Genomic DNA, 27,474 nt, shown 5'->3' on the forward strand with positions numbered 1-27,474 from the left:
CCTTGCACCTTGCCTCGCTTGTTCCCTCATCTTCGTTCTCATTGGTGCGCTCGCTGTCAGATCCCTGTCGTAGACGCTTGAACGTCGCCAGTGCTGGATAACGTCCATCCGGTACAGTTGGTAGCTAGGCAGTCTCAGATCAATCGCCTGCGAGGCCACCCTCGGCGCTCGCTGCAAAGGCTCATATTCGTAGCCTGCATGCAGGTTGATAGCCATACTGTCTCTTTCACGATACTCCCGACTGGCCACTCCTGGCTGACACCGTTTCAGCATAGACAGACATGAGCTCCGAAAACGCGACCTTGACCATGGATTCGACGAGGCAACCGCAGCCCTCGATGGGAGCCGCCTCCACAGATGAGCTGTCCTCGGTCCAGCCATCCCAGCCAGTCGTGAAACTCGCCACAGGCGCTAGTCAAACAGACGCGTCCAGCTCGCAGCCATCACAAGTTGAAACCGAGCCCACATCACAAACACAAGCTGCCTCGTCTACGTCCGAGGCCTCAGCTCTTCCAGCACCTCAAAAGCAGCCAGAGCCTCCGATTCAGTCCACTGAGTCCACCGCTCCTGGCTCTGCGGACGGTTCAGCTGTGCCCACGTCGCAATCAGCACCGACATCCAGCGAGCCAGCTGCTCCGACACTTCAGACCGCCGCCGAGCCAAGCATCGATGCAGCCCAAAAAGCAGCTGAGATCAACATGGCAGCAAACGCTACATCAGCAGCTCGGCCTTCGAACGAGAGCTCTGCTGTTAACCCGACCGAATCCAGCGCAGATATCCCTCCTCCAACCGCTGCTGCCACAGTTGATGCATCGTCTCGAGATGCGAATGCTGGACCAGCCCAAGTCTCAATAGGCCTGCAGGACACATCAGTCTCAGCCTCGGACAACACAACGTATCAAAATCATGTCGCACCAGACTCTGCCGCCCAGAATCCATCAGCACCCGTATCAACAGCTGAGCCTGCAATCTCAACAACCACATCAGAATCGACTAACGCGACAGTTTTGCCGGCGACCCAGCCTGCTGATGCTTCGTCTGCTCCATCAGCAACAACCATAATCCAAGATGCCGGCCCCAAGAGCAGCAATCTTGTCGACACCTCGTCGGAACAGGGCAAAGTTGCAGATACCGGCACTGCCCTCTCGGACGACGCCAACAACAAGAAGCCTGCCGAGTCAAATGCTGTAGCGCCAGGTTCTGCAGTCAATCCTGCGTCATTTACCTCGACAACAGCAGGCGCAAAAGCAGACTCGGCGGTCAAGACTACAGAAGGCACAGCGGTAGTTGAGGTAGCGAGCGCCGAGGTCAAAGCCGCTACCGAAAGCAACCAACACTCCGCAGAAGCTGCCGCAGCTCAGACAGGCGTCGCTGAGGGCACAGGCTCCACAGCCGCCAGTAACGAGCCAGCTGCGTCCAGCGCAAAGCCGACTCAGGAAGCCAAGAGCAATGCCACCGACCCAGAGACGAGCTCAAAAGACAATGAGGCAGCCGCGCCTGCTGAGAAGGCTTCTACTGCCGCTGCCGCTGCCGAAGCTTCCGCCCCAGCCACTCCCGACAAGAAGTCGAAGACCGACGAGACCTCAGCAGGTCTCACAGCTCTCTCGTCACCATCTACTCCTGCTCGCGAGGGTAGGGTGGCGCTCATCCTTCGCATCAACAAGGAGTTGATTCGACTCTGCGTCGAGTTGCAATCCAAAGAGCTTGCCACAGACCCCGTATACCGCGGGGCTGCGGTGCGTTTGCAGGCCAACCTTGGCTACCTTGTAGGCATCGCCGACAAGTCTAGCAAGCCAAACGATCTCAACCGCGCAACCGCTCCCAGCGCTGCTCTGCCGAAGCTGGACCCTTTCCCACGAAGCGAGCATGCACCGTCCTCGCCACTGCCCGCTTTGTATGACAAACTGATCGCCGTCTTTGGTACGACACGAACAGGCGATCTGCCAATAGCGGACGGACGAAAGCGGTCTCGAGACTCTACCGCCGATCTTGGCGGGCAAGATGCAAGGAAACGAGCAGCGAGCAAAGGGATCGATCGTTCACGAGAGGTCTCGGCTGCTGGCTCGCCTACATCTTGCTCCAATGTGCAGACCGGCTCAACGGTACCTTGCTCCCAACCAGTGGATAACCCGACGGCAGCGGCACCTACTAACGCGGTTCCTGCCGCAGCCTCTAAAGCCCAGAACCAAGCATCGCAACAACAACAGCCACAAGCAGCACAACAGCCATCACAACAGCCATCACAACAGCAAATACAACAGAAATCACAACAGCAATCACAACAACAATCACAACAACAACAGCAGCCACCGCAGCAGGGCAAAGGCCTAGACCTCTCTCAAGCACCACCAGTCCCCATCGCACCGCCTGCTGCCGCTCAGAACATTCCCAACAACCCTCAGACCCAAGCGCTCATGCAAGCGTTTGGCCCCAATGCTCTCGTGAATTTGCATGCACTCCAGTCGCACCTGCGTGGACAAGGTACACATGCATGGGTGGCCTTCATGGAAGCCAACGTCGCTGGTTTCAAGGCGATGCCATTGCAAGTACAGTTGCAGCACATGACGTCGTTGCAGAATGCAGCTCAGCAGCGACAAAAGTCTATGCAAGCAGGGGGAGGTCCAGGCTGGGCAGGACCGAGTACAGGGATCGGCAGTCCTGCGACGATGATGCCCAACGGTGGCATTGGTGGCGCCGCCTCCAGTCCAGCCAACACTCGTTCGGTCAGTCGACATTCCGACAGTCCTAGCCAGGCACAGGCGAGCCCATCAGCAAGTGGGTTCGTGCCAGGAAGGACAGGCACACCTTCCGGTGGACAGGCTGACTTCCAGAACCGACCTGGAAGCTCTGGCTCTGTAGGCAGCATGACAAGCGCTGGTGGCCGCAATCGCACTGGATCGTCGCATCTCGCATTCGATCCTTCTCAGATGCAGTCTGCTCCCAGCCCAGCAACAATGGCTTCAGTCAGTGACTTTGCAGGGGGGCAGCAGCAAGGTGGAATGCCGTTTGGCTCTCAACCTCCTGGCTTGCAGCAAGGCTCTCCTGCAGCTGCTTCCTCGCCGGCGCAGCAAGGTCAACCTCAACAACCGCAGCAGCAGCCTCAGCCAGGACAGCAGGGCACGGCACCAGGAATGATGATGGGCGGAATGGGTATAAACATGCCCAATTTCCAGAACCTGCCACCGCATCTGCAACAGCAGATTCGACAGCAGTATATGGCTCATCTGCAGGCACAGGCGCAAGCTCAAGGTATGAACCCACAGTCAGGGTTCAACCCGCAACAACAACAACAACAACAACCACCGCAACAGCAGCAAGGGTGGAACTTCCAGTCGCCGCAGTAACGACGCTCAGTCTCAGATTTCCTTATATCCAATGTAACGTCCTTTGCTCTACAATGCATTCTTTCTCAACACGGAGTTGCAAAAGCGTTCTATCTGGGGATCGTTGAGATTGAAGTGATGCGGTATGAAAAAAGGTGCAGGAAGAAGGACGGGAAGACGACTTGCTCGTTCTAAAGGAAGCGATCGTCAGGTGATCTGGTTAGGCTTAAATTCGACTAAATCCCGATCTTCGATGAGCCACGGTTGAAGCCCAAATCGGACGATTCGATCTTCAAATTTGATCAATTTAGTTGAAGATGCGTCGGCATCTCAAGTAAGATGCACATGTTACGGCCGAGACATTGAGACACGGGAGGCTCACGTAAGCGAGAAGTACAATGAGGTACGTAATTGTTGTCATGGTGACAGCACAGTGGCACCCGGTATCATAGCAACACAGGAGTACAAATGAAGAGACACATCCTGCCTCGAATAGGACCAGAGCAGTGAATGGAGTATATATATGTGTTTGTCATTCAGTCTCACACCATGAAAACCAAGCATTACATAGAACATACGGCTGTGGTAAAGGGAGTCTGATCGTGACCCCGATAACGCTGTATATTAATTGTTATCTTCATTTGATTAAGAGTCTGAAGAAGCCATCACCGAGCTAACCGAAACTCGCCGACAACCATGGTAGAAGACACCGAAACGAGGACCAAAGGAAGCAGAAAAGGCAAGAACACCCAGGTTCGGGTCGATAATAATGCCATGAGCGAGAACGAGCCGGAGGCCATCAATGATGAAGCCGACGAAGACACCGATTCCGACTCCGACTTTGATGATGGCGACAAGCGATATAACTTTCGCACCCTAGCAAAGCTCCTCGAACCCGTGCCAAAGCTCACGTCACGAAACTATCATAGCTGGAGCGCTCACGTGAAATCTTTCCTCCGATCCGTGCCTCATGCGATGAAACATCTCGAGGGAACGTACGACAAGAAACACCCGAAATGGAGCCGCTCCCTCGACGATGCTTTAATCAACGCCCTGCGTGGAACAATCGACACTACCGGAGAACACAATGTAAATTACCTCGTTCTAGATGTAATCAAGGAGTACCTTACTTTCAACCAAGTGTGGAGAAAGATCGAAAACGGTCTCACGAATGAAGCCACCAAGACGTCTCACAGACTTGCGCTTATCTCGCAACTCAACGATACAAAGATGTTTAACTCGGACGCCAGAAAGCTAATTCAAGAGATCCGGTCCATACAAACCGAAAGCAGCCTCCTCGGCAAACCATTCGCCGATGATACATTGTTCTCGGCTCTGCAGAAATGCACGATCCGGCATCCGGTGTACAAGGAGACGGTTGCCACCGTCCATCAAATCGATTTCAATGCCCTTGCCACCGCACTAAGCATCCGGCAGACCGCTGTCGAGAGCGTCCCCGCACAAAGGATCGACCCTCGACAAGCCAGTGCTAGAACCGCCGGCAACGACGATCAAAACGAACGGGCCGGAGAGACCGAAGCCGAAGCTGACAACAGCCACACGAGCTCGAGGAACGCAAGCAAATCATGCCGAATCCGATGCTGGGTCTGCAAGCAACCGGGACATGGTATCAGTCAATGCGACACCTTGATTACCATTCCCAAGGACTCCCCCCTCGCTGAACCTAAATAGGAAGCGTGGTGCTCCCTCACCCTCCCAATGAAATGGCAGGACCCCTCGAACACAAAAGAAACAGCTCATTGGATCTTGGACTTGGGGGCGAGTTACCATATGGTGAACGACTACAGCATGCTCATCCACCCGAGAACTTGCCGAAAGCGGATAATTACCGCCGGAAGCGAGGTCTTGGAAGCGGCAGCTATAGGAGATGCAAGCATATCAACAGATTACGGGGAAATCTCTCTGCAAAATGTATTGTATGTAAAGCACCTTAATGTTAACCTTCTGTCAACAAATTCATTAATGGATGAAGGAGCACGAGTGATATTGGACACAACCGGCGGCCAAATTTTTCTAACAAACGGCATGACACTTAAGATTGCAAAGAATCGTGAGCGAGGACTTCTGGAGTTCCGAGGTGACACATGGCAAGAAAGCGCGATGGCCACATCAGCACCATTGTTTGAAGGTGTTGATGAGGAGTTCGAGCATATTGAGAATGAGCCGAAAGTTTCAAAGCAACAACTATGGCATGAGCGTCTCGGGCACCCAGGAAGAGACAAAGCTAAGGCGATCACAACCAAGTTAAAGGATAAGCATACCATGAAATTGGATCCAAACACCGCTCTGACATGTGAGCAGTGCGTACGATCCAAGAGCACAAGCGCTCGGATGGGGAAAGGTAGCGGCGAAAGAGCCGTAGGGCCCCTGGATCTTATCCACGTCGATCTAATAATAGACTCGTCCCACGTGACGGAGTACACATGCACGTTGGTGCTGGTCGACGATCATAGCAAGTATGTGTATGCACAGCCATTGACACGAAAGAGTCATGCCTTTATGCAACTTAAAAGGATTGTTTCGTTCCTGGAGACACAGACGGATCGGAAGCTAAAAGCAATCCGATCCGATCAAGGAACGGAATGGAAAAGCAATGATGCATTAGAATGGTCGTTAGAAAAGGGCATAGAGTGGCAAACCACCGTAGGGTACAACAGCAAACAAAATGGACGGGTAGAAAGAATGAACAGGACCCTTGGAGAGAAGATGAGAACGTTGCTAATGCAGAGGAGACTACCGAAGAAGTTCTGGCCATATGCGATCAGAGCTGCAGCGTTCAAAATAAACCTCACTCCGAGTGTTGATAATGAATTCCCTTATCAAGCGATGTTTGGCAAGTCGCCGGAACGAGCTTTAAAGCTCCTACGAGTGTTTGGTTGTCTGGCATGGGTAAACGTACCCAAAGTTAAATGGGACAACAAGAAACTGGACCAGCGAGCCGTCGCATCCATTTTCTTAGGGTACAGTCTAGAAAGGAAGGGCTGGCTCTTCTACAGCCCGGACTACAATCCAAACATCTTCTGGAGCAACTCAGCAAAATTCATGGAATCAAAGTGCTGGTCAGACAGAACAGAGTGGCGACCGGTTGACACAAAGGCACCCCCAATGATGATGACAGAGGAAAATTTCGAAGATCTAGGATACAATAAAGAAAATATATTCGACGAAACAGATGAAGAGCCACTACGAGAATACATGGATATGGAGACAGACTCGGAAGAAAGATTAAGTGAAGGAACAGTGGAGGTGATGGAACAAGGACCAATCGCCGAAACTCAAATTGACAGCGAATTCTATGGACTCGTAGCGACGCGACCGGAATGGAGAAAGAACCTGGACCCAACCATACATGAAGCAATGAGTGGAAAGGACAGAAAGCACTGGGAGGAGGCCATGCGAAAGGAGCTGGATGGATTGGAGGCGATGGGCACATGGGAGATAGTCGACCTCCCAAAGGGTGCAAATACTGTCGACACACGTTGGGTACTCAAGATCAAAACCGATGCAAACCTCGTGCCGACAAAGTTCAAAGCCCGGCTCATGGCACAAGGTTTCACTCAACGCGAGGGCATCGACTATACAGAGGTCTTCGCACCAGTAGCACCCATCCAATCCATTCGAGGGGTGATCGCTGTCGCAGCAGTACGAGATTGGGAAATGGATTCTATTGACGTAAAGCAAGCATACCTGAACTCCACTATACACCATGATGTATACCTCAAGCCCCCAGTAGGAATCGAAATACCACCCAGAAAAGTGTTGAAGGTAGTGAAAGGACTGTACGGTCTGAAACAATTGGGCCGAGAATGGAACATTGAGTTAGACTCACATCTCCGGATGATCGGATTCCATTGCATGCCGAGCGCACCATGCCTATACTCAAGAGGGACAGGCGACAAGATCACGATCATCACAGCATATGTGGACGACATGCTAATAACATCACCCAGTCGTGATGAAGTAGATCGCGCAAAGCGAGAGATCATGGACAAATGGGAGACGCAAGACAATGGAAGAGTCAAAGAATTTCTGGGTGTCAAGATCACACGTGATAGAAGACGGAGGAGGATATCTCTGGGCCTAACGGCATACATCAAGGAAATGGTGAACAAATGGTTAGGAGGAGCAAACGAGAAATCTTGGGTACCCATGCTGAGTGTAGCGAACGTCACCGGAGGCGAGCGATGTGAACCTCAGCGAGCAAAGAAGTATCAAGAATTGGTCGGCCAACTATTATGGGTCTCCAACACAGCCCGACCAGATATTGCCTTTGCCGTCGGCGTATTGGCGCGATATATGTTGATCCCGATCGACAGTGCATGGAAGGCAGCCATCCACGTGGTAAAGTACCTGAACCAAATGAACGAATATCAGTTGCACCTAGGAGGAGAGACAAACGGGCATTCGGATACACCGGTAACAACGTATACCGACGCAAACTGGGCATCCGACCCCACAAATGGATGAAGAAGCACCTCGGGGTCGATAACATATGTATATGGGTGTCCAGTGAGTTGGAAATCACACGTTCAGAAGTGTGTGGCATTGTCGGCAGTCGAAGCAGAGTTTGTCGCTGCTTCCGAAGCGGTGTGAGAAACCTTATTCTTCTCATATTTGCTCCGGGATTTGGAGACCACGGACGTTCGGCCCGTACTATACACAGATAGCCAGGGGTGCATACAGGTGAGTAAAGATCCAGCCAAACATTGGAAGTTAAAGCACATCGACACACGGTATCATTTCGTTCGCGATCACGTACAAGAGGGTGATGTGGAAATCAAATATGTCGGAATGGCAAACAACGTTGCAGATGTCTTGACAAAACCCTTACAGGGTCTTAACACCTCACGATTGGCTAGGATGATAGGACTGGAGATCCCGCCGAAGGGGGGAGTTGAAGATGCGTCGGCATCTCAAGTAAGATGCACATGTTACGGCCGAGACATTGAGACACGGGAGGCTCACGTAAGCGAGAAGTACAATGAGGTACGTAATTGTTGTCATGGTGACAGCACAGTGGCACCCGGTATCATAGCAACACAGGAGTACAAATGAAGAGACACATCCTGCCTCGAATAGGACCAGAGCAGTGAATGGAGTATATATATGTGTTTGTCATTCAGTCTCACACCATGAAAACCAAGCATTACATAGAACATACGGCTGTGGTAAAGGGAGTCTGATCGTGACCCCGATAATGCCGTATATTAATTGTTATCTTCATTTATTTTCTTGTTCATTTTCTCGAGGTCGTGTCGGGTGCTTGTGATCCGAAAAGAGAAGCAAACTGCGAGAAAAGGCTGCCGAAGGAAGCGATCCAATATAATGATACATGCTGACATAAACACAATCAGAGATCTGATGGAACAGATCTGTCCAGAGATCAGGTGCAACACAATCCCACTCATTGTCAAGCTAGATCATGAAGAAGGATACTCCCACATTTGGCATGTACCTCATAGATGTATATACAGTATGCACATAAACTGTCCCAAGATTTTACATGTCACCATACATCACTCTAATGCTCAATAGCTATAAGTTGTATTGCCACACTGTCTGATATTGTCTGAAAGCACTGCTTCTTCTCTCCAAGACTGTGGAATTGATATTGACATTGACTAAAAAAATTGTGCTATGAAGAAGAGCTGAATTTTTTTTTATTGTGGGACAGTTTATGGAGTGCTCCTCGAGAACACCTTAGTACTTTGTATTCCCTCCTTTGGCCTTCAGAACTGCCTTGATGTGGTCTGGCATGCTCTCTATTAGTATCCTACATGTCTCTGGAGTGATTGCTTTCCATTCAGCTTCACATCTCTTGAGCAGTTCATCCCTGGACTTTGCAATTGTACTATACTGTGAAAGTTGCATTTTGAGATGGTGCCAGAGGTGTTCAATTGGGTTCAAGTCTGGTGACTGCCCCGGCCATTGCATAACCTTAATGTTATTGCCTTCCAACCATGTTTTTGTCTTCTTCGACATGTGTTTCAGGTCATTGTCTTGCTGAAACATGATGTTGGTGTATGCATGCTGAAGCCACAAATCTGAGATTGTTTTCAAAAGCTTGTCATTCAGGATATCAATGTATTGGTCTGAATTCATTGAACCCAGCACCAAGTGTATACCTCTGACCCCTTCCCATGTCATACAGCCCCAGATCATGATGGAGCTGCTGCCAAACTTGACCATTGGCCTGACAAGCTTGCTGTTGAAGCCAGTGTTCTTAATCCAACAGGACTGCTTCCCATCTGGTCCAAAGAAGTTGATCTTTGTCTTGTTGGACCATACCACATTCTTCCAATCCTCAACAGTCATGTCCTTGTGCTCATTTGCAAATTTGAGACATGCTTTGTGTCAGGGGTCTTGCGCCTGAAACCCAGGTCGGTCTGTCGAGATACTCAGTGACTATCAAACTGTGCGACAGCTATTGTCTCAGTATCGGTGACTATCAAGTTGTGCAGTGACAGCAGGTGGTGTTTGTTGTATATACTGTCGTAGGTTTCGGCTGACCTCTGTGGACACTCCGTTCAGGGGTAGCTCGGCACAATCAATATCAATGCTTCGGTTATGATGACACCAAGGTCTGGTGTGAGTGTTGATGATGATGAGGTTGATGATGTTGGTGATAAGGTTGGTGAGTGTTGATGATAATGAGGTTGATGGTGTTGGTGATAAGGTTGGTGGTGTCAACATGAGTGTCCAGTGTGTTGACTTGATGCTTGAAGTGATCCCCGGACCACAGTGGACTACTGCCTTCAGTTCTATCTATATCCAGACTGCTAACCTGCTATGGGGCACCTACAGATGTCAGGTAGTGGTGATACAACACACACACTATGATGAGGAGCAACCTTGATAGATTGCTGCTATGCTGACTGTAACTAATGAGTACTTGTGTTTCTAAAGTATTGACTAGTTGTATGGTGAATAGAGTGGATGAGGATCCACTCGAACTATGATGATGAGAAAGCATGGTTATATACCTCTTCACAGCATCACCAGCGATGCTGCCCCTGCTCTCTCTCCAGAGAGTACCTTCTTCGTCGAGTACTGCTCAGGGGCCTCTCCTGCTTGGCACCCCTGTGCCTCTTGAGTGGTGTTGACTCCTTTGACACTGCTCCTCCTCCTCATGACCTGGTGTCAACTCCTTTGACACTGCTCCTCCTCCTCAGGACCTGCCTGCTAGTGTCCTATACACTGCTCCTTCTCCTTTGACCGGTGACAGTTCCTTTGACTCTTGTCTCTCGAGCCCCTGAGTGGTAACCATCTGAGCTTGGTCCTCTTCATGGCTGTGCCTGCTCCTTGAGCTTGGTCCTCCTCGCGGCTGTGCCTGGCCCTCCTCACATGTGGCTTGTGTCCTCCTTTGCATGTGAGTCCATAGGAGTCCACAGTCTCCATGGAGACTGCACTACGACCATGCTCTCTACTGATCTCGACTAGATCTTCGATACCTGTGCTCCTTCCATATGAACCAGTGACCCTCCTGCTTCTTGAGCATCCAGGCCCATGACACTTTGTAATGCCTCTTGAGTAGTTTCGGTTTGTTCACTGACCTTTGTGCTTTGTAATGACAGTAATGAAGTGCTTTTCTTACTGTTGTTGGGCATGCTTTGATGTGAAATGTCTCCTGCAGTGCATGACATGCTTTCCTGACTGTGGATGTTGAATTGAGCTTGAAATAGTGGTCCAGGAAGTGAACATGACAAGGCTGGAGTTTTCTCAGCTGGCCCCCCTTTGACTTTGGAGCATCAGCAGAGGCACTTTTGCTGATGCAAGACACTGTAGACTTGCTCAGACCAAGTTTCTTGGCAACTGAATGGGTAGATTCTCCATTTTGGAGGTGAAAGAGTGCTGATTGGCACTTCTTGGGAGTGGTTTTCATCATGATGGTATAGATATGATGGTGTCAGACTGAAAGTGCTGCTGGATTGCTCACAGTCATCTGATTGAGCTGAAACTTTCCATGTCACTACTTTCAATGTGTATGAAGGTGCCCACCAAGTTACATTACAAGTTTCATTGTAGTCAAAAGCCCACAAGGTCAGGAATGGAGTGGTGTCACTATTTGGGAGCATGCTCCTTAAACTGTCCCACAATAATTATTTTTTTTGGCTCTTCTTCATAGCACAATTTTTTTTAGTCAATGTCAATATCAATTCCACAGTCTTGGAGAGAAGAAGCAGCACTTTCAGACAATATCAGACAGTGTGGCAATACAACTTATAGCTATTGAGCATTAGAGTGATGTATGGTGACATGTAAAATCTTGGGACAGTTTATGTGTGTACTGTATATCAAGCTGAGAACACTAGGTTCTCACCACATTCACTTCAGCCAATTGGGTATATATGTTTCTGCCCTAAAATAGTAGTGACATCATACTTGGACTCTGCCCGATCACCAGTTATCGGGACTAAAACATCTTCACATCCAATAGATTCCTCCTTTTCAGCCTTTTCTCGCTGCTTCCTCATCATTGGAACTGCCGAATATTCTTTGCTTCGGCACTCTGTCTATCTCTACTACCATCGCCGATCGCCGATCGCCGATCACCCATCTACCCATCACCGATTATCCATTTTCCCACGCTGACGTTCTGTCGCCGTGGGCTCGAGCTGGCTCCATTTGCCTTCCTTCACGCCGCATTGTCCGGCGCCAATTCCGACGCTGACCGATCAATAACCCACACAACCACATCCTCCATCTTCATTTCCCACACCATCTTTCCTTCAACTCTCCCCGCCGCCGCCGGCCACCTCATACTCTCACCTTCTCGCTCAACTCGATAGGCGTTTCACGATCCAGCATCCTCCGCATATATATACCTCTTCACACACACACACACACACACACACACACACACACACACACGCACTCCTCTCATCAGAACTCCAGCATACCTTGTAGTTCAGCTCCCGCCTCTAGAAGTAGCGCCCCCGCTGCCCAAGCTTCACATGAGCAACTCTCAGTTGAAATAGCCCACCTACAGGCGTCGCGCTCATTCGCATCTGACGCTCCAAATCGCTCAGCCTTTCCTTTGTCAGCGGTTCTCGGCAGCCCCCCCCAGCTAGTCACGGTGCCGTCTATCCCTATCACTGGACATGTCCTTTCACCTCAGTCCAGCTTCACTCGTTGACCAGCGTGGATCCGACTATCCAAACCTCGTCCTTTCGTCCTACTCTGCCCTCAGTACGCCCGCTCAGTTTCACAGCTCCTCTTTGATAGCGATCCCTCACAATGCCACCGTCCCTCAGATCTTTGTCGTCAATCCGATCAGCGACAACATCTTTCGCCATGTCAACTCCGATAACGCACATGCTGCTATCATCGGTCTCGTCTACTTCTCCATGTGGATGGGCGCTCTTGGCTGGGACATTGTCTCTACCATTCACTTTGACATCCGTCTCATCAAGGAAACCACATGGTCAAGCAGCTTCTCCAGCATCTACTCAATAGCCTATCTCCTCTCTCGCTATGTCAGTCTCTCTTGGCTCATCACCGCCGTCACCAACAGCGTCATCATGACCGACAAGTGCGATGCTTGGATGAAAGGCAGCACCGCCCTCTTCAGCATCGCCATCAGCGCAACCATGCTTGTCTTCTGTCTTCGAACCTGCTCCATCTGGCACATGCAGCAGAAGATCGTCTCCTTGGTCGTATCTTCTTGGCTTCTCGTCGTAGCATTCGCTGTCCTTCTACCCGTCATGAGCTACGGCAATCAGCTTCCAACCTCCAACTTTTGCGCATGGCACTTCAACGGCCTCTATGTCATTGGCGTGTTTGGCGCACTCTTGCTCTTCGACCTTCTCTGCCTTGTCCTTACCCTTTGCAAGCTGAATAAGGCCGGCTGGCGAGGTCTCCTGCGCCCCATCTTCCCCTCCAGTCGCTTCAACCTCGACTCAGAGGACGTCAAGACCATGCTCGTCCAGAAGACCACTGCATTCTTTGCCATTCAGTTCCTCTTTCTCATCTCGGCTCTACTCATCTACGTCTTGACCAACACGTATGCCTACCGTCTGATGAACATTGTCGCAAGCCTCGCCGTTGCCAGTTCCATGGCTGGTCGTATCTTCCGAAGAGCTTGGCGCCAGACACGCGAGCTCGCTCCTCACAACATCAACCGGCCCCCTTCCTACTTTCCGGCATGGGCAGAAGAGCATCGCGATGCAGCTTCTCATCTCAACAAAGACAATCTCAGCTTCCACCCTGCAACCGAAGCTGGCGACACCACTCAAGTAAGCATAGCGCGCGGCAGCCGCAGCAAGGAAGATCGCGACTCGCTCGCCTTCTACGTCGAGGGCGAGTTTGGTCCCAAACTCAAGTCACGTTCCATGTCCAGTCAGTCGCTCCGCTCTCTCCCGAGGGCACCAGTGTCACCAGGCGCCAACCAGCAGACGAGAGAGATGGAAGCAGGGCACCTCAGCAGCAACTCCAACAACGATACAGTCAGTATCACTCCAAGCACCATGATCATCACACGTAACAATCTAGTCGTGCCCACTTCGACCTTGCGACACCAAGCTTCGAGCATCTCACATGGCGGCGCCCATACTCGGCAGCATGGGCCTGCTCCCGCCTACTCCCGTCCACTTGGTTCTGCCTCCTCATCTCGGCCACGCACGGGCGAGCAAGAAAGAGCATCTGCCTCCACCATGGCTCGACCAAGATCGGCTGGCGAGATGTTCTCTCTTCGACGTGAACCACATCTGACTGCTGGCAACAGTCAGAGCAGCCTTGGCACCGCCGAGTCGCACCCACTCTCCGTCAATGGTTCCATGATCTTATTCTCTAGCCTTGGCGAGGCCGAGCCACGTGAGATGAGAGCTTCCGGCGACATTGCCGATCACGCCATGCCGGCTCGTCAGCCCAGGTCCGACCGAGTGCAGTGGCCGGTACGAACACGGTCGGGAAGCGTCGGTTTGCCTCTCCGACATCAAGACGTGGAATCCGACGATCGGCACGGATTTGTGATGGAAGAAAAGCGTCGCACTTTCATCACTTCTCCTCCTTTGACTGCCGGCGTCCGACTCAGTAGCAAGGAGGTCTACGATGTCGACTCTGTCAAAGCTGCAGCTCGACTAGGGGGCGGGCCTTCACATGCTAGCAGAACATCTGGACGCCCTGCAACAGCGTCATCTGTGTTTCGCTCCATCAGAATTGACACTTTGCCATCGCACGTCACAGAAGCTCATGACGCTCGACATCGTCGTGAGACTGTCGATGGCCATGCACAAGTAGAACCGCAACCCTTCGCGTTTCTGCGACAAGACCCTCACTTTGAGGACCACAGCCTTGCACGGCCCAAAACAGCACCAAGCTGGCCTTCACCCTCCAACTCACCTTCGGACTCGGCACTCTCTCCTGTCACAAGGATGCCAAGCAACCTGATCACTGACGCTGTGCGAGCAGGCACTGCAACAAGTCCCAGTCATCTTGCCTTCTCCGCAGCCACTTGCACGGCTGCTGCAGGCTCGGACGAGGATGTTTTGCTTGCTTTTCTGAACACTGTGGAGCAGGACTCGCGAGATCGTACGCGATCCAACGGAGTAGCGGTTCATGATTCGGCAGCTTCGTTTGCAGCCGTGTCGGACACAAGCGCAGATGACGGCCGACCGCGCACATCGCGAGGTAATACCGCTTCGTCCAGCCAAAATGATGACACCGATGAAGGGGACGAGAGTGACTTGAGCACAGTCCTCGGTCACGATGCGGGCGGAAGAGGGCGAGCTGCAAGGTTGTCCGTTTCTGCTCGACCTCGGTCAGCCGTCTCACCTCCACGCACCAAAAAGACTGGCGATGGACGCGCCTTATCAGCTGCTGGCCGCTGTAAGCGAGGCGGCACCAGCGGAAGTAACGGCAGCGACGGCAGCAGCAGCGGCACTCGACCATCTACAGCTGTGGGAGATGCAGTGAAGCCATTCGGTTATGGAGTGCTTCATTCATCGTCGCGCAGAGGATCTCGGTCGCGGTCACTGCGCGAGGAGGAGGCCTTGGACCATGTAGAGACAGGCGGGGAGGAACCGGTCTTGGGATCCGTGATCCAGCAGCAATACGCCAAGCTTGCTGCCCGCGCACAGATGCCTCTTGACCCTCCCTGCTGAAAGTCAAGCTTGCTGAAGAAGGCAGCTTTCAATCCGCCTGCCAACTATTGACATCCATCCTCATATTACTTGGACAGATTCTTTCGATTTGCATCACTATTCATCGACATTCAATCGTTTTCATTGCACTCGCATTTCTTTTGGGCTCTTGATCCTACTGTCACCCTATCTGCAACTTGTAATACCATTTCTACTATATAATCGGGTTGCATCAAGTGCTTGATTGAGCTGTTTGATCTGTATCTAGTCATCATCGTCATGACCTTGATTTGGAGCACTTGAAGCAGAAGCGAGGGTACGACGGACCATCTCCTGCAAAGCTGTTGGATCTGAGCCATACTCTGCAGAGCGCACTGTGATGGCATAGAGGACTTTGGGGCAGAGAGAAAAGAAGGGGAAATCGAGTCAGCAAGGCTGTGTGCGGCAAGTATGCCCTTGGGGGAAGGCTATCGGTAAAAGAACTTACTGTCCTCGATCTTTCGCAAGCTCTGGTTAGTGACAATCTGTTTCTTTTTGAGATCGCGCACGAGCGGAATGAAAGGATCCAATGCATCTCGGAGTTGACGTGTGAGGCTAAGAACTTGCTTGACGACGGCGCCAGTGTCGCCTTGACCGACAGCATTGGTAGCGAATCGCATCAGTTCACCGGTCAAATCTGAGAGTCCCAACAAGTATCGATGTATAGGAACGTGAAGCGCGATCGACTGCGAATCAGCTATGGGCTGTGGAACATCTTGACTGCTTTGCGTTGGTTGCGGATAGAATTGCGATTCGGAAACCGGAAGAGCACGAAAGCGATCTTGAATCTGCTGTAATGTGATGAGCTCGGTGGTTCGAAGATAGTGGTAGAAGGAGATTGCTTCGATCTGTGTCAATGTGAACGAGAAGAGAGATTTTTTTATTGTGTGAGATCAATGCGGCCGGTTGAGAGACATTTGCTGCAGAGCGGGACTTACAAATTCTTCGAGCCCTCCGCCAATGTTTTGCTCATATCTTTGCGCTCTCAGCGTCGGTGTTGATGTTGACTCGTGCTGCTCTGCTGTGTTTGTTGAGCCGAGAGCTTCAGCGACAGCGGCTTTCCGAAGTATAGCGATGATCTCTTCAAGCTTTTCCTCTGCATCTGAAAAGAGCTTGCGAGTCTTATTCGACGGCTCCTCGGATGCGAAGTGCTTGATGTCGAATCGGTGAAGAAGAAAGATGACCTTTTTGGAGAGACTTGTGACGTCGCGCGATACCTTGATAAGGCGTTCGCGACGGTCGTTGTGATCGTCAATCTCATCCCTGAAGCTGCTGAATGCCTCTGTGATCTCTGAGGTGCTGGCTGATGACGACGCTTGATTGCCTGTGTCGTCCCTCGCAACTCCGCGATCGTCGGGTCGATTGCGCTTGTTAGGATACGGCCCGGTCGATGCCGATGGTGAAGTTCCACTCTGTCCTGCGTTTTCTACCATCATTGCTGTGACGAATCGCTATCGTGAGATGGCAAGATGGAGCAAGTCGAGGACAGAATGCGCTGAAATCAGCCAGGCTGAGCTTACTCATTTAGGCTTACTGGAAATGCGCATTTCCTCCACGCTCAGCACAGCTCCGTGTCCCGTGTCCCGGGTTACAAGTTCCGAGTTCCATATATCGAGTTCCGAGTTCCGAGTTCCGAGTTCCGAGTTCCGATGTCGAGTCGTCCGTTGTTTTTTCAGGGCAGTGTTCCTGTTGCACTTGCTTCTTCTTCTTGTGCTTACCGTCTTGCTGGTTTGGTCACTATCCCCTCTTCCAGTATATCCACACCAGCCCCTTTCTTTCCATACCTCTACGCTTGCATCCTTTCTTAGACCTTCGAGTCGACCGGTGAAGAGCACTATGCTGAGGCATTAACAACTTTCGACCACAATTTGCATCGTTCTCGTCCGTCTTCCTTCACCGTATACCACGCCGAGGAGCGAACCCTCTCCTGGCCGCAACTCCTGCTTCCACTTTCTGATCCTGCCGGTCGGACGCCTCGCATCTGGTCAGCATGGCCACATCACAACGTGATCAAGATGGAGAAGCTCCGGTCATGACCATTGATGCTGAGCGAGCTACTTTGCAACCTTCCAACACATCTAGCAACCAACCCTCCAACGCTGCGTCCACTTCGACGGCAGCAAAAGATCGAGGTGATGGCAAGACAATTGGAAAGGTCAAGTCACCTTCTAAGCTGCCTGCCTGGCTCATCAACAATCTTACTTCGGCTCGCTCTCTTCGCATTCTAGCCAGGTGTTGGGTCGCTTCCTGGGCCAACTTCCTTCTCATGATCCCGGCGCCTTCCCTTCGCGTCCTCGGTCAGGCGGCTTTCTTTGGATGCATGCTCACCCTCATGATCCCTCCATCCATGCCCTTCTTTATCTTCCTTATCGCTTTTTCCATGATTGTCATTGGTGCTTTGCTCGGCTGGGCTTTCGGATGTGCTGCCATGGCTGCTGCTGATCGTGCTCGCAGCCAACCGCTCCTCGCCGCCGCTGTTCAAAGAGTACGCTCCTCCGCAGCCACCTCGACGAATCCAGAAGCCTACGTCACTACCGCTGTTTTCCAGGGTCAATATCTCGACGTCCGCTCCACTGCCGTCTTTGGCGTCTTTCTCATGGTCGGCGTCTACTTCTGTGCGGTTTTACAAGTCAAGCTTCCCAAGCTCAAGATTGCTTCCATCTTCATGCTCATCGTCCTGGATATCATGGTCACCTATGGTCCTCTTTTCCCCTACCCGAGATATACCCTCGGCCAGATCTTTATGATCCCCATCGGCTGCTCGCTTGCAATCTGCCTCGCTTCTCAGCTTCTCATCTTCCCGGAAACTCTCTCCTATGCATGGCAGCTTCGATTCCTCTCTATGCTCACCTCCACAAAAGACTTGCTTCATCTCCATTCAGATGCACTCTCAGATGCATCCAAGAACGACGGTCCACAATCCGACCCTTCGGCACGTTCGCCTTTCGAACAGCCATCGAGCGCCAATCTTCAGCAGAGCCTCAAAGCTGAGGACCACGCTGCCCAGACTGCTGCCGGCCTACTCGCCAAAGTCAAGCTCAACAGGATGGCCCTGGCAGAGCAGGTGGCGGACATCAATGGCATGACCGCCTTCCTCGGTATGGAGTTCTATCGCTCTTACTTCAACGCTCACGACATGAAACTCATCTTTAGAAAAACACGCTCGGTCAATCTGCAACTTGTTCTTCTCAACGCTTTTTGGCGTCTTGTACACCGTGAACTCAACATTGCCGATCCCAAGACCTTTGACGAGGATTGGGATCCTTCAAAGGTACAAGAGGGCTACGACCTGGACGGCGAACATGGCACCGAAGCCTTGCCCACCAAAGGTCGCCTGAAACCCGTCAAGTTACACGAGACTCATACCATCCATCGCGTTCGCAGGGATATCTTCCAGAGCGAGGCACAGCAGCAGGTCACCATGTCAAGGATGCTCAACATCCTGCACCGCGTAGCGAAACCCTCTCTCGACGCTGCAACCGAATCAATCGTGTCAATCCAAAGCTATTTTGAGGCTAATGTTGCTTGGAGACAAAAGCGCTCCATCGATGAAATCCTGCTTCAGCTTCACGAGACAAAGTCCAGCTTGGAAGGTGCCAGGAAAAGTCTATTGAACGATAAGAGATTCGAGCTGTTGCAGCCTTATGCCGAGCACTTTCGCGCTCTACATCCCCATCTGGATCTCGAACAACACTTTTTGCAGACGAAAGAGTCGATCCGATCCTTCCGGGCCGGAGTTCGACCGTTGCATGTCTGCCTTGTCTTTGTCACCAATCTCATCGATGTTCTCGATTCGGTCTCACAGCTTCATGCAGAGATGCTTACCATCGCTGATCGAGCGGGCAACAAGAAACGCGTTTGGTGGCCCAAGCATCTCGGACGTCTAGCTGGCATTCTCAGCAGCGATAAGCGAGGGTCTTCTGACGGGCTGGACCGCTTCGGCCCTGGAGACAGTGGCTTCGACAGGGAGCAGGACATGGACAACGACTTCAGACAAGATCGAGCTCACACCGCCTCCTCTGCAAGCAGTGCCCAGACTTCCGCTGTAGCCGATCATCTCGAGGGAGAGAGCGACTCGGACGCAGACAATGACGATGCCGACAGACTGTGCCCATCTTCAAGCTCTCCACGACCTAGAGACGAGGAAAAGGCTGCTGCAACCTCGAAAGACAGTGCCGCAGACAAGTGTAAGAAGGCAAAGCGGGCTGGAAAGCAGCGCTATTACGCGCGTGATCCCGATGCACTTGCTCCGACGAGCGTGATGCATCGCATCGGAAGGGGGATAGCCGCTACGTACTACTTTGTCAGCGGACCAACGGGCATGTATGCGCTTCGCATGTGCATTGCTACGTTGGCGATCTGGATCACAGCAGTACTTCCAAACACAGCTTACTTTGTCTACCAGAATCGAGGTATTTGGGCCTTGATCATGGCGCAGACGGCTGCAGCACTTTCTGGAGGCGAGCTCATCTTCACTTTTGCCATGCGTCTTGGTGGTACGGTGGTAGGCTTGCTATACGGAGCTGTGCTCTGGTACATCTCGACCGGAAACGGTCGTGGGAATGCCTACGGTCTGGGTGTCGCCACAGCCATCGGATTTCTGCCGCTCGTCTTCTTGCGTATCTGGGCGCCCAAGTTGCTCTTGCTGCCAGCGATCATGCTCAACGTTTCGGTGGTACTGATCGTAGGATACTCATGGATTGATACACACTTGCAGGTGTTAGCCAACGGTGGTATTGGTATCGAGGTGGCGTGGAGGCGAACGCTGCTCGTCATCATTGGAATGGCTGTAGCTCTGATCGTGATGATCTTGCCTCGGCCCGTATCGAGTCGAATGCTGCTGCGCAAGAACATGGCCAAAGTGACGCGGCAACTGAACGAGATGTTCGTCGAAGTGATGGAGGCTTGGATCGCGAGAAACCGGATCTATGAGCAGGAGTGGGAACGTGCCGGCTTTGCAAATCAGATCGACGGCAATGGCGAAAAGACGTCGAAGGCGGATGCGATTGCGAAATTGTGGCAGGAGCGAGAAGCAGTGATTCGAGCGCGGTTCATGGCGGTGAATGCGCGCGTGGCGACGTATCCGATGCAGATTGGGATGGCATCGATGGACTTTCACATTCGAGGAAGATGGCCATCGGAAAGATACGTCGAGATCGCTTCTGTGCATGCGACGATCGTCGAGTCGCTAGGAGCCATCTTGTCTTCGGTACGAGCATTCGATGGATACGCCACAAGCTCGGCTGACGATGTGACAAGCAAAAAGGCCGCAGTGCCAACGAAGAGAGAGCGGATGGACTGGCAGCTGATGATGTCGTCCTCGACGTCGCTTCTCGATCCACAGTACCTTTCGGAGATTTGCACGATCTTTGACCTACTGTCGAAAGCATTGAGAAACGGCGAGCGTTTGAACCACGCATCCTTCTCGTTGCTTGAAAATCACTTCAAGTATGGGGAGCGCAACAGAAGATTAGATGCAATCCTGCGCAAAAATGCAGCGGCAAAGAAAGGACTGGCAGAAGGCAATAAGGAAGAAGGACCTGCGTTGGAAGGAGAAGACGTGCTGGATTGGAGTGTGTTGCAAGACGCAATGTATCTGCGCTACACTACGGCACGTATGGCAGCGATCACACTTGCTACCGAGCTAGACAAGTTCAAGGCGATCGTACAGGATCTGGTAGGAGAAAGCTCGCTGCACGGCTTTGACATGCTCAAAGAGAGACATGATGAACGCTTGTATCAAGCCACGGTTGCCCTGAACAAGGCCTAGTTTGCTCACACAGACATGTCGATCTAATGTAGAATGGCTCCCGGTCCTGTCCTCTCGCTCTTGACAGTGTTTTAGGCATGGTCTTTCGCTGTTGCTCGCTACACTTCTTGCTCACGGTGCAATGGAAATACCTCTGATAGATGTTCTGATAGGAAGAGTAGTGCACTGCATTGTAGACGACACTGTGTACCAATTGCTTATGTGGGCGATGTTGCGTGGAAGGCAGCAGCAAGCGTTATAGAGAGAGCAACCGCCTTCTGGTTGTGACTGATGACCGGCGACTGTTTTGAGTGAATTTGTGGAGCACTTATCGTGCGAATGGATAGATGCGCAATTTTTCAATGGTGAGCGCAAGTTGAGGGAGACGCGTCGATACTCCAACGGGATTCACAGGGTCCGCGGAGCGTCACGGGGCCCATGGAAGATAAGCAAGTCATCAATGAGGCAAAGACACATATAGGTGGCAACACATGTGGGATGCATAAGCATTGTCACACTAACATGCAGGAAGTGACAACACAGGAGCAACACAACAAATGGCTCAACACAGGCTAGCACATGTAGAAGAGATTACCAAGTATATATATGATAATGTACATAGAAGCTAGTAGATAGAATTAACAACATAACTGCATAAACAAAATTCCTCAACTGCGCAGAACTCCATTTCGTCGCAACGCTTTGAGCCAGGAGCTGGCAAGCGAACTCACTCGAGTTAGGCAATTTAACAATTTTCCCATAAAAAGCTTCTCAGTTTCTTTTCCTACGTGTTGTCAAGAGGGGGTATCAAAGTTTTTGCGTTTTTAAAAACCTGGGTTTTTTCAAGAGTGCGTTTTTCAAAAAAACGCAAAAGCTTACATAAGCTCTGCAAAGGGAAAAAAAAACTGCATTTTCAAAAACACAGCTCAGGAGGCGTGTTTGCGAAAATGCGGTTTTTTTATCACTCCACATCTTCTCTCCTTTCCTCAATCTTGTCACACTTTTGCTCACTCCCTCTTCCTTGTGCTCATTCAACATGACCTCCTCCACTGATGATTCTGGTGACATCTCTGCAGAGTTGTTATGCCAGTCCACTACACCTACAAGCTCTGCAACTCAGACCGAAAGCATGCCTGTGCTGTCTCAATCTGGTTCTACAAGTGCTCCTGACATCCACACTTCCTGTCCAACTTGAGCCTCTAGATCTGCCACAGGCAAGAAGAACTTGACATGGTCAGGTGCCAATGTTCTTCACCTTGTCATGATCCTCTACAACAACAACTCCTACCAGTGCACTCTGCTGCCATCTCGAGAATCGGCTGAGAGCGATCCAGCCCTCAAACTTCACAAACATCCCATTTTTCAGGATATCTCCAAGATGATTTTCCCAGGTGCATCTGTCGATCCCAATTGCATCAAGTCCAAGCTGAGGTGGCTGCTAGAGACATACTACAGGGAGAAGAAGAAGCTTTCACCCACTGGAGCTGGTACACTGCTGGAGGACATGGATGCATCCAACCTGGTAAGTTTTGGTGATCTTCATTGCTTGCAATAGTATGCTTGGATGCTGATTCATACTTTCAATTTTAAACAGTCCTACATATCTTGCATTGCCCTGTCAACAAAGTATGCTTGGTTTGAAAGGATGCACGAGATGATGAATGGCCAATTCAATGCTGATCCTGCAGCACTTATCACAACTCCCAGTCTTGACTTCACCAGCAATGACAAGCCTGACATGCCTTCAAATGGCTCAGCTGACATACCCATGGATATTTGTGGCAGTGAGCTGTATGATCACAGTGCTCACAGCCATGGTTTGCCTCCTATTCTCAACTTGATCAAACCCACCAACCCCCTGGCTGCTGTTGCATCCACTTCTGGTGCATCCTTTGTTGGTGCTGGTGATGATGACATCTTTAACACACCTTCACCTCCACCTTTGCAGGCTTGACCACCTTCCTCCACTGCTGGCAGTTTGGATGTCTCTGATTCCACCTCTTCTCAATCTTCAGCCCAGCTCTCTCCCAGCACCAAGTGCAAGCGAGGTGCCCTTGATCACAAGCACGACACACTTGCTGAAGCTTTCTATCATTCTTCCATTGATACCCTTCAGATCCGCCTGCAGCTTGAACAGGAATGCACCAGACATGAGAAAATACTGGAGGCTGAGCGTACCAAGTGCAAGGAGATGCACCTGCATCACGAGAGGGAGGAGAAAGAGCGCAATGAATGTGTTCACACATGTGATCATGAAATGGTGATGGAGATGGTGCGCCTCCTTGCTTCTCAGGCCAGCGTCAAACAGGATGCTCATCAGAACACCAGCAACAACAACAACATGGACTCTTCATTCAATCTTCCTGTCTTGTAGCATTACATGTACTATCATCCAGTTTCAATGCAAAGTCATTTCTGAGTGTTTTTCTGTAGAGTGCAAGTATGAGGTGAATAAAAATGATGCACAGCACAGTCACATAATGAGCTCAAAAGCATTTAAACAAAAATTTTCACTCTCACACCTCTTCCATTACTACCACCACTCCACTCTGCAACCTTTTGGCATCGCTCTTGCTGCCATCCCCCCTCTCCATCCCCCCTCTCCATCCCCCCTCTCCATGCTCCCTCTCCAACTCCCTTCCTCTTTCCAGCCATGGTGTGCTACAGCGACAAGCAAGTAATTCTCAATGACATTGTCTGCACTCTCGAGCTCTCTATACCTGTGGAGGTCATCCAAAACACCAACAGAGTGCAGCACTCCTGCAGCACTGACATCGACAACTTGGACAATGATGGCAACCCAATTCTGCTCTCACAACACCTTGTCTGCTTGTACACTTTCATATGCAAGCAAAGGTACACAATCACATGTTGCACTCCTCTTGGCCATGCTGATAAGCTTATCCACCTTCTCAACAGGTATGAATCAAGCAATCATAGGATGTATCATGGACTTGTTCATATGTTGCCTGAAGCATTCAACAATCTCACCATCTGACTCCAGCAAACAGAGGCTTTCTGGTGGAACTACAGCAGCTCAGGTGTGATGTCTCTCAACAAAGTGCAAGAGATTCTTTCAGTGGCTCTGTACAGACTTGGCCATTCTGGAAATGGAGGTGGTGAATGTGATGCTGCTTTGCAATGTGGTTGCGGTGTTGGGAGCATTGTGTCATGGGCCTGGATGCTCAAGAAGCAGGAGGGTCATGGGTTCATATGGAAGGAGCACAGGTATCGAAGATCTAGTCGAGATCAGTAGAGAGCGTAGTGCAGTCTCCATGGAGACCATGGACTCCTATGGACTCACATGCAAAGGAGGGCCAAGCACAGCCACGAGGAGGACCAAGCTCAAGGAACAGGCACAGCCACGAAGAGGACCAAGCTCAAGGAGCATGCAGATGGTTACCACTCAGGGGCTCAAGAGACAAGAGCCAAAGGAACTGTCACTGATCAAAGGAGGAGGAGCAGTGTCGAAGGAGTCGACACCAGGTCATGAGGAGGAGGAGCAGTGTCGAAGGGGTGACATCAGGTCATGAGGAGGAGGAGCAGTGTCGAAGGAGTTGACACAGCTCAAGAGGCACAGGGGTGCCAAGCAGGAGAGGCCCCTGAGCAGTACTCGATGAAGAAGGTACTCTCTGGAGAGAGAGCAGGAGCAGCATCGTTGGCGATGCTAAGAAGAGGTATATAACCATGCTTTCTCATCATCAATAGGTCGAGTGGATCCTCATCCACTCTACTCACCATACAACTAGTCAATACTTTAGAAACACAAGTACTCATTAGTTACAGTCAGCATAGCAGCAATCTATCAAGGTTGCTCCTCATTGTAGTGTGTGTGTTGTATCACCACTACCTGGCATCCGAAGGCGCCCATAGCAGGTTAGCAGTCCAGATATAGATAGAACCGAAGGCAGTAGTCCACTGCGGTCCGGGGATCACTTCAAGCATCAAGTCAACACACTGGACACTCGTGTTGATGCCACCAACCTTATCACCAACACCATCAACCTCATTATCATCGACATCACCAATCTCATCACCAACACCATCAACCTCATCATCATCAACACTCACACCAGACCTTGGTGTCATCATAACATTGATATTGATCATGCCAAGCTACCCCTGAATGGAGTGTCCACAGAGGTCAGCCGAAACCTATGATAGTATATACCACGAACGCCACCAGCTGTCACTGCACAACTTGATAGTCACCGATACCGAGACAATAGCTGTCACACAGTTTGATAGTCACCGAGTGTCTCGACAGACCGACCTGGATTTCAGGCACGAGACCCCTGACACATTGTTGGATACACCAATCACACAGTTGCTGGCCTCCTTGAGCTAAACAACGAGGTCATGCAGTTTGCTTCAGAGGGAGAGAGACAACATGCTTCTGCCTGGGTGCACAATACAACTGGGGTTGAAGAGTGGGGTAAGGGCTGGCTTGTGGTGGATGGCACACACATCCCTCTTGCCTGGAAGCCAGGAGTGCTCAGTCGAGAGCACTTCTGCTACAAAGGCTTCCACAGCATCAATGTAGTGCTGGTGATCCTGCCACACTCACTGCAGATTGTCGAATCAGTTGTTGGACAGCCTGGCAGTGTTCAGGATTCGAAGGTTTGGGCCTCAGGCAGCAACATCCTGAAGAAGCCTTGCCTGTACCTTGACAAAGGTGAGTTCATCTGGATTGATGGTGGATATGGCCATTCTGCCTTCACAGTTGGACCATTCTCTCACATTGCTGCTGACAAGAATTGAGACCTTCGACACTTCAACTACATGCTCTCTCAAGTCCAAGTATGAGCCAAACATGCCATTGCATACCTGAAGAACTGCTTCCAGTGCCTTACAGGCTATCGTGGTAACATCTACCATTTCAAGGACTGCATCACTGCTGCCGAGATGATCCAAGCCTGCATTGTTGCCCACACCTTTGCAAGTCAATATGACTGTCCTGCTGATATTGCCGACCTGCTGTTGCCCTCTTTCTCTGAGGATGAGGTGAGTGAGGTGGTTCAAAGCCTCCAACTTGATGCCAGTGATACACAAGAGCTCAGGAGGACAAGATGCACAAATCAGCAGGAATATGAACTGGATCTTGCCACTGCAACACAAGGAATGTCACAGTATGCAGTGTCAAGACTTCGAAGTTCTGCTGCACATGATCTTTGAGAGGGTTTGTTCCAGGTGCTGTTCAGATCCACTGGGCGCAATGAGGAAGACACTACTGCATTGTCTTGATGTCATGAGAGGACTACTGTGGACTACATTGCCATGACTCAAAGCGCATCAGCTCGGAGACAGGAGCAAGTCTTGACACAACCATTCTCAATCTGACAGGCACTCTCTCTTCTTCTGTTCAATACAATTCTTCTCACCACCATATGAAACATTACATTGAGTGCATTGTGTGAAGAGGAAAGCAAGATATAAGCAAGCAATGGGTAATAGCGATGAGAGCGATAAGTAACATGACCACTGTTAGGTTATGCATTTTATTGGCCATATGATTTCATCACGTTTTTGGAAACCCGCTTTTCCTTGGGGGGGGGGTTCAAATTCCCTCCAAAAACGCACTCTCGAAAAAACCCGCATTTTTAAAATCGCAAAAACTTTGATACCCCCTAAGGCAGATAAGTCACCGTTGAACATACTCTGTCGCAGTTGGGCCAATTTGGGCAGGCTCTGCTGAAGATGACGATCCAGCAGGTCGAATCGGGGATCGGATAGATCCAAGCTAATTGGAGATCGGCTGCTATTGGGTCCCGCTCGTTGTTGTACTCTGTCATTGAGGGTGATACTGCCACATATGGGATGAACCAGCACTTTGTATATATGTCAGGCAGCCATGTTCTCTTCTTAGTCAATTGAGTATATATGTTTCTGTCTTCTAGCAGCAGTGACATCGTGCTCAGACTCTCCCCGATTGCCAGGTATCGGGACCAAATGTCTTTACTTTTCAACAGGCTCAAAAAAATTTTAAAAAAAGGGGACTTTGTGTGCCGATGCAAAGATGAGATGCGATGCGATGCGGTGCGATGTGATGTGATGTGATGTGATGTGATGTCATGTGTTGTTGGTGCACGTCACACACTTTCACGCACAGGCCAAAACAGCAGCCAAAGAAAAGCAGCCAAAGAAAAGCAGCCAGAGAAAGCAGCAGAAGAAAGCAGCAGAAGAAAGCAGCAGCAGTTTCTCGCTTTCTCCTTTTCACTCGCTTTCTCCTTTTCACTCGCTTTCACCACTTTGACCTTCACGC

The 27,474-nt window shown here is 50.8% G+C and overlaps 6 protein-coding genes across 6 annotated transcripts; 5 read left to right on the forward strand and 1 right to left on the reverse strand.

Moving 5' to 3' along the window:
* Positions 1 to 281: 281 nt before the first annotated feature.
* On the forward strand, positions 282 to 3,344 carry UHO2_06743 (uncharacterized protein; the record flags this gene model as incomplete). The annotated part of the gene is made up of 1 exon (XM_041558912.1): positions 282 to 3,344. The coding sequence occupies one exon, from the start codon at positions 282 to 284 to the stop codon at positions 3,342 to 3,344; it is 3,063 nt and encodes a 1,020-aa protein (XP_041414846.1).
* Positions 3,345 to 4,019: 675 nt separating this feature from the next.
* UHO2_06744 (uncharacterized protein) lies at positions 4,020 to 5,015 on the forward strand (the record flags this gene model as incomplete). The annotated part of the gene is made up of 1 exon (XM_041558913.1): positions 4,020 to 5,015. One exon carries the CDS (start codon positions 4,020 to 4,022, stop codon positions 5,013 to 5,015), a length of 996 nt encoding a protein of 331 aa, XP_041414847.1.
* A 7,430-nt stretch (positions 5,016 to 12,445) lies between these two features.
* On the forward strand, positions 12,446 to 15,445 carry UHO2_06745 (uncharacterized protein; the record flags this gene model as incomplete). Its single annotated transcript, XM_041558914.1, has 1 exon — positions 12,446 to 15,445. One exon carries the CDS (start codon positions 12,446 to 12,448, stop codon positions 15,443 to 15,445), a length of 3,000 nt encoding a protein of 999 aa, XP_041414848.1.
* Positions 15,446 to 15,688: 243 nt separating this feature from the next.
* On the reverse strand, positions 15,689 to 16,899 carry UHO2_06746 (uncharacterized protein; the record flags this gene model as incomplete). The annotated part of the gene is made up of 3 exons (XM_041558915.1): positions 15,689 to 15,816; positions 15,912 to 16,311; positions 16,402 to 16,899. 3 exons carry the CDS (start codon positions 16,897 to 16,899, stop codon positions 15,689 to 15,691), a joined length of 1,026 nt encoding a protein of 341 aa, XP_041414849.1.
* Positions 16,900 to 17,453: 554 nt separating this feature from the next.
* On the forward strand, positions 17,454 to 21,233 carry UHO2_06747 (uncharacterized protein; the record flags this gene model as incomplete). Its single annotated transcript, XM_041558916.1, has 1 exon — positions 17,454 to 21,233. The coding sequence occupies one exon, from the start codon at positions 17,454 to 17,456 to the stop codon at positions 21,231 to 21,233; it is 3,780 nt and encodes a 1,259-aa protein (XP_041414850.1).
* A 1,015-nt stretch (positions 21,234 to 22,248) lies between these two features.
* On the forward strand, positions 22,249 to 23,586 carry UHO2_06748 (uncharacterized protein; the record flags this gene model as incomplete). The annotated part of the gene is made up of 4 exons (XM_041558917.1): positions 22,249 to 22,301; positions 22,416 to 22,734; positions 22,840 to 23,116; positions 23,228 to 23,586. The coding sequence occupies 4 exons, from the start codon at positions 22,249 to 22,251 to the stop codon at positions 23,584 to 23,586; spliced, it is 1,008 nt and encodes a 335-aa protein (XP_041414851.1).
* Between the last annotated feature and the right edge of the window lie 3,888 nt (positions 23,587 to 27,474).

The sequence above is a fragment of the Ustilago hordei genome, assembly GCF_900519145.1.
Source record: "Ustilago hordei strain Uho2 genome assembly, contig: UHO2_contig_20, whole genome shotgun sequence".
NCBI lineage: Eukaryota > Fungi > Basidiomycota > Ustilaginomycetes > Ustilaginales > Ustilaginaceae > Ustilago > Ustilago hordei.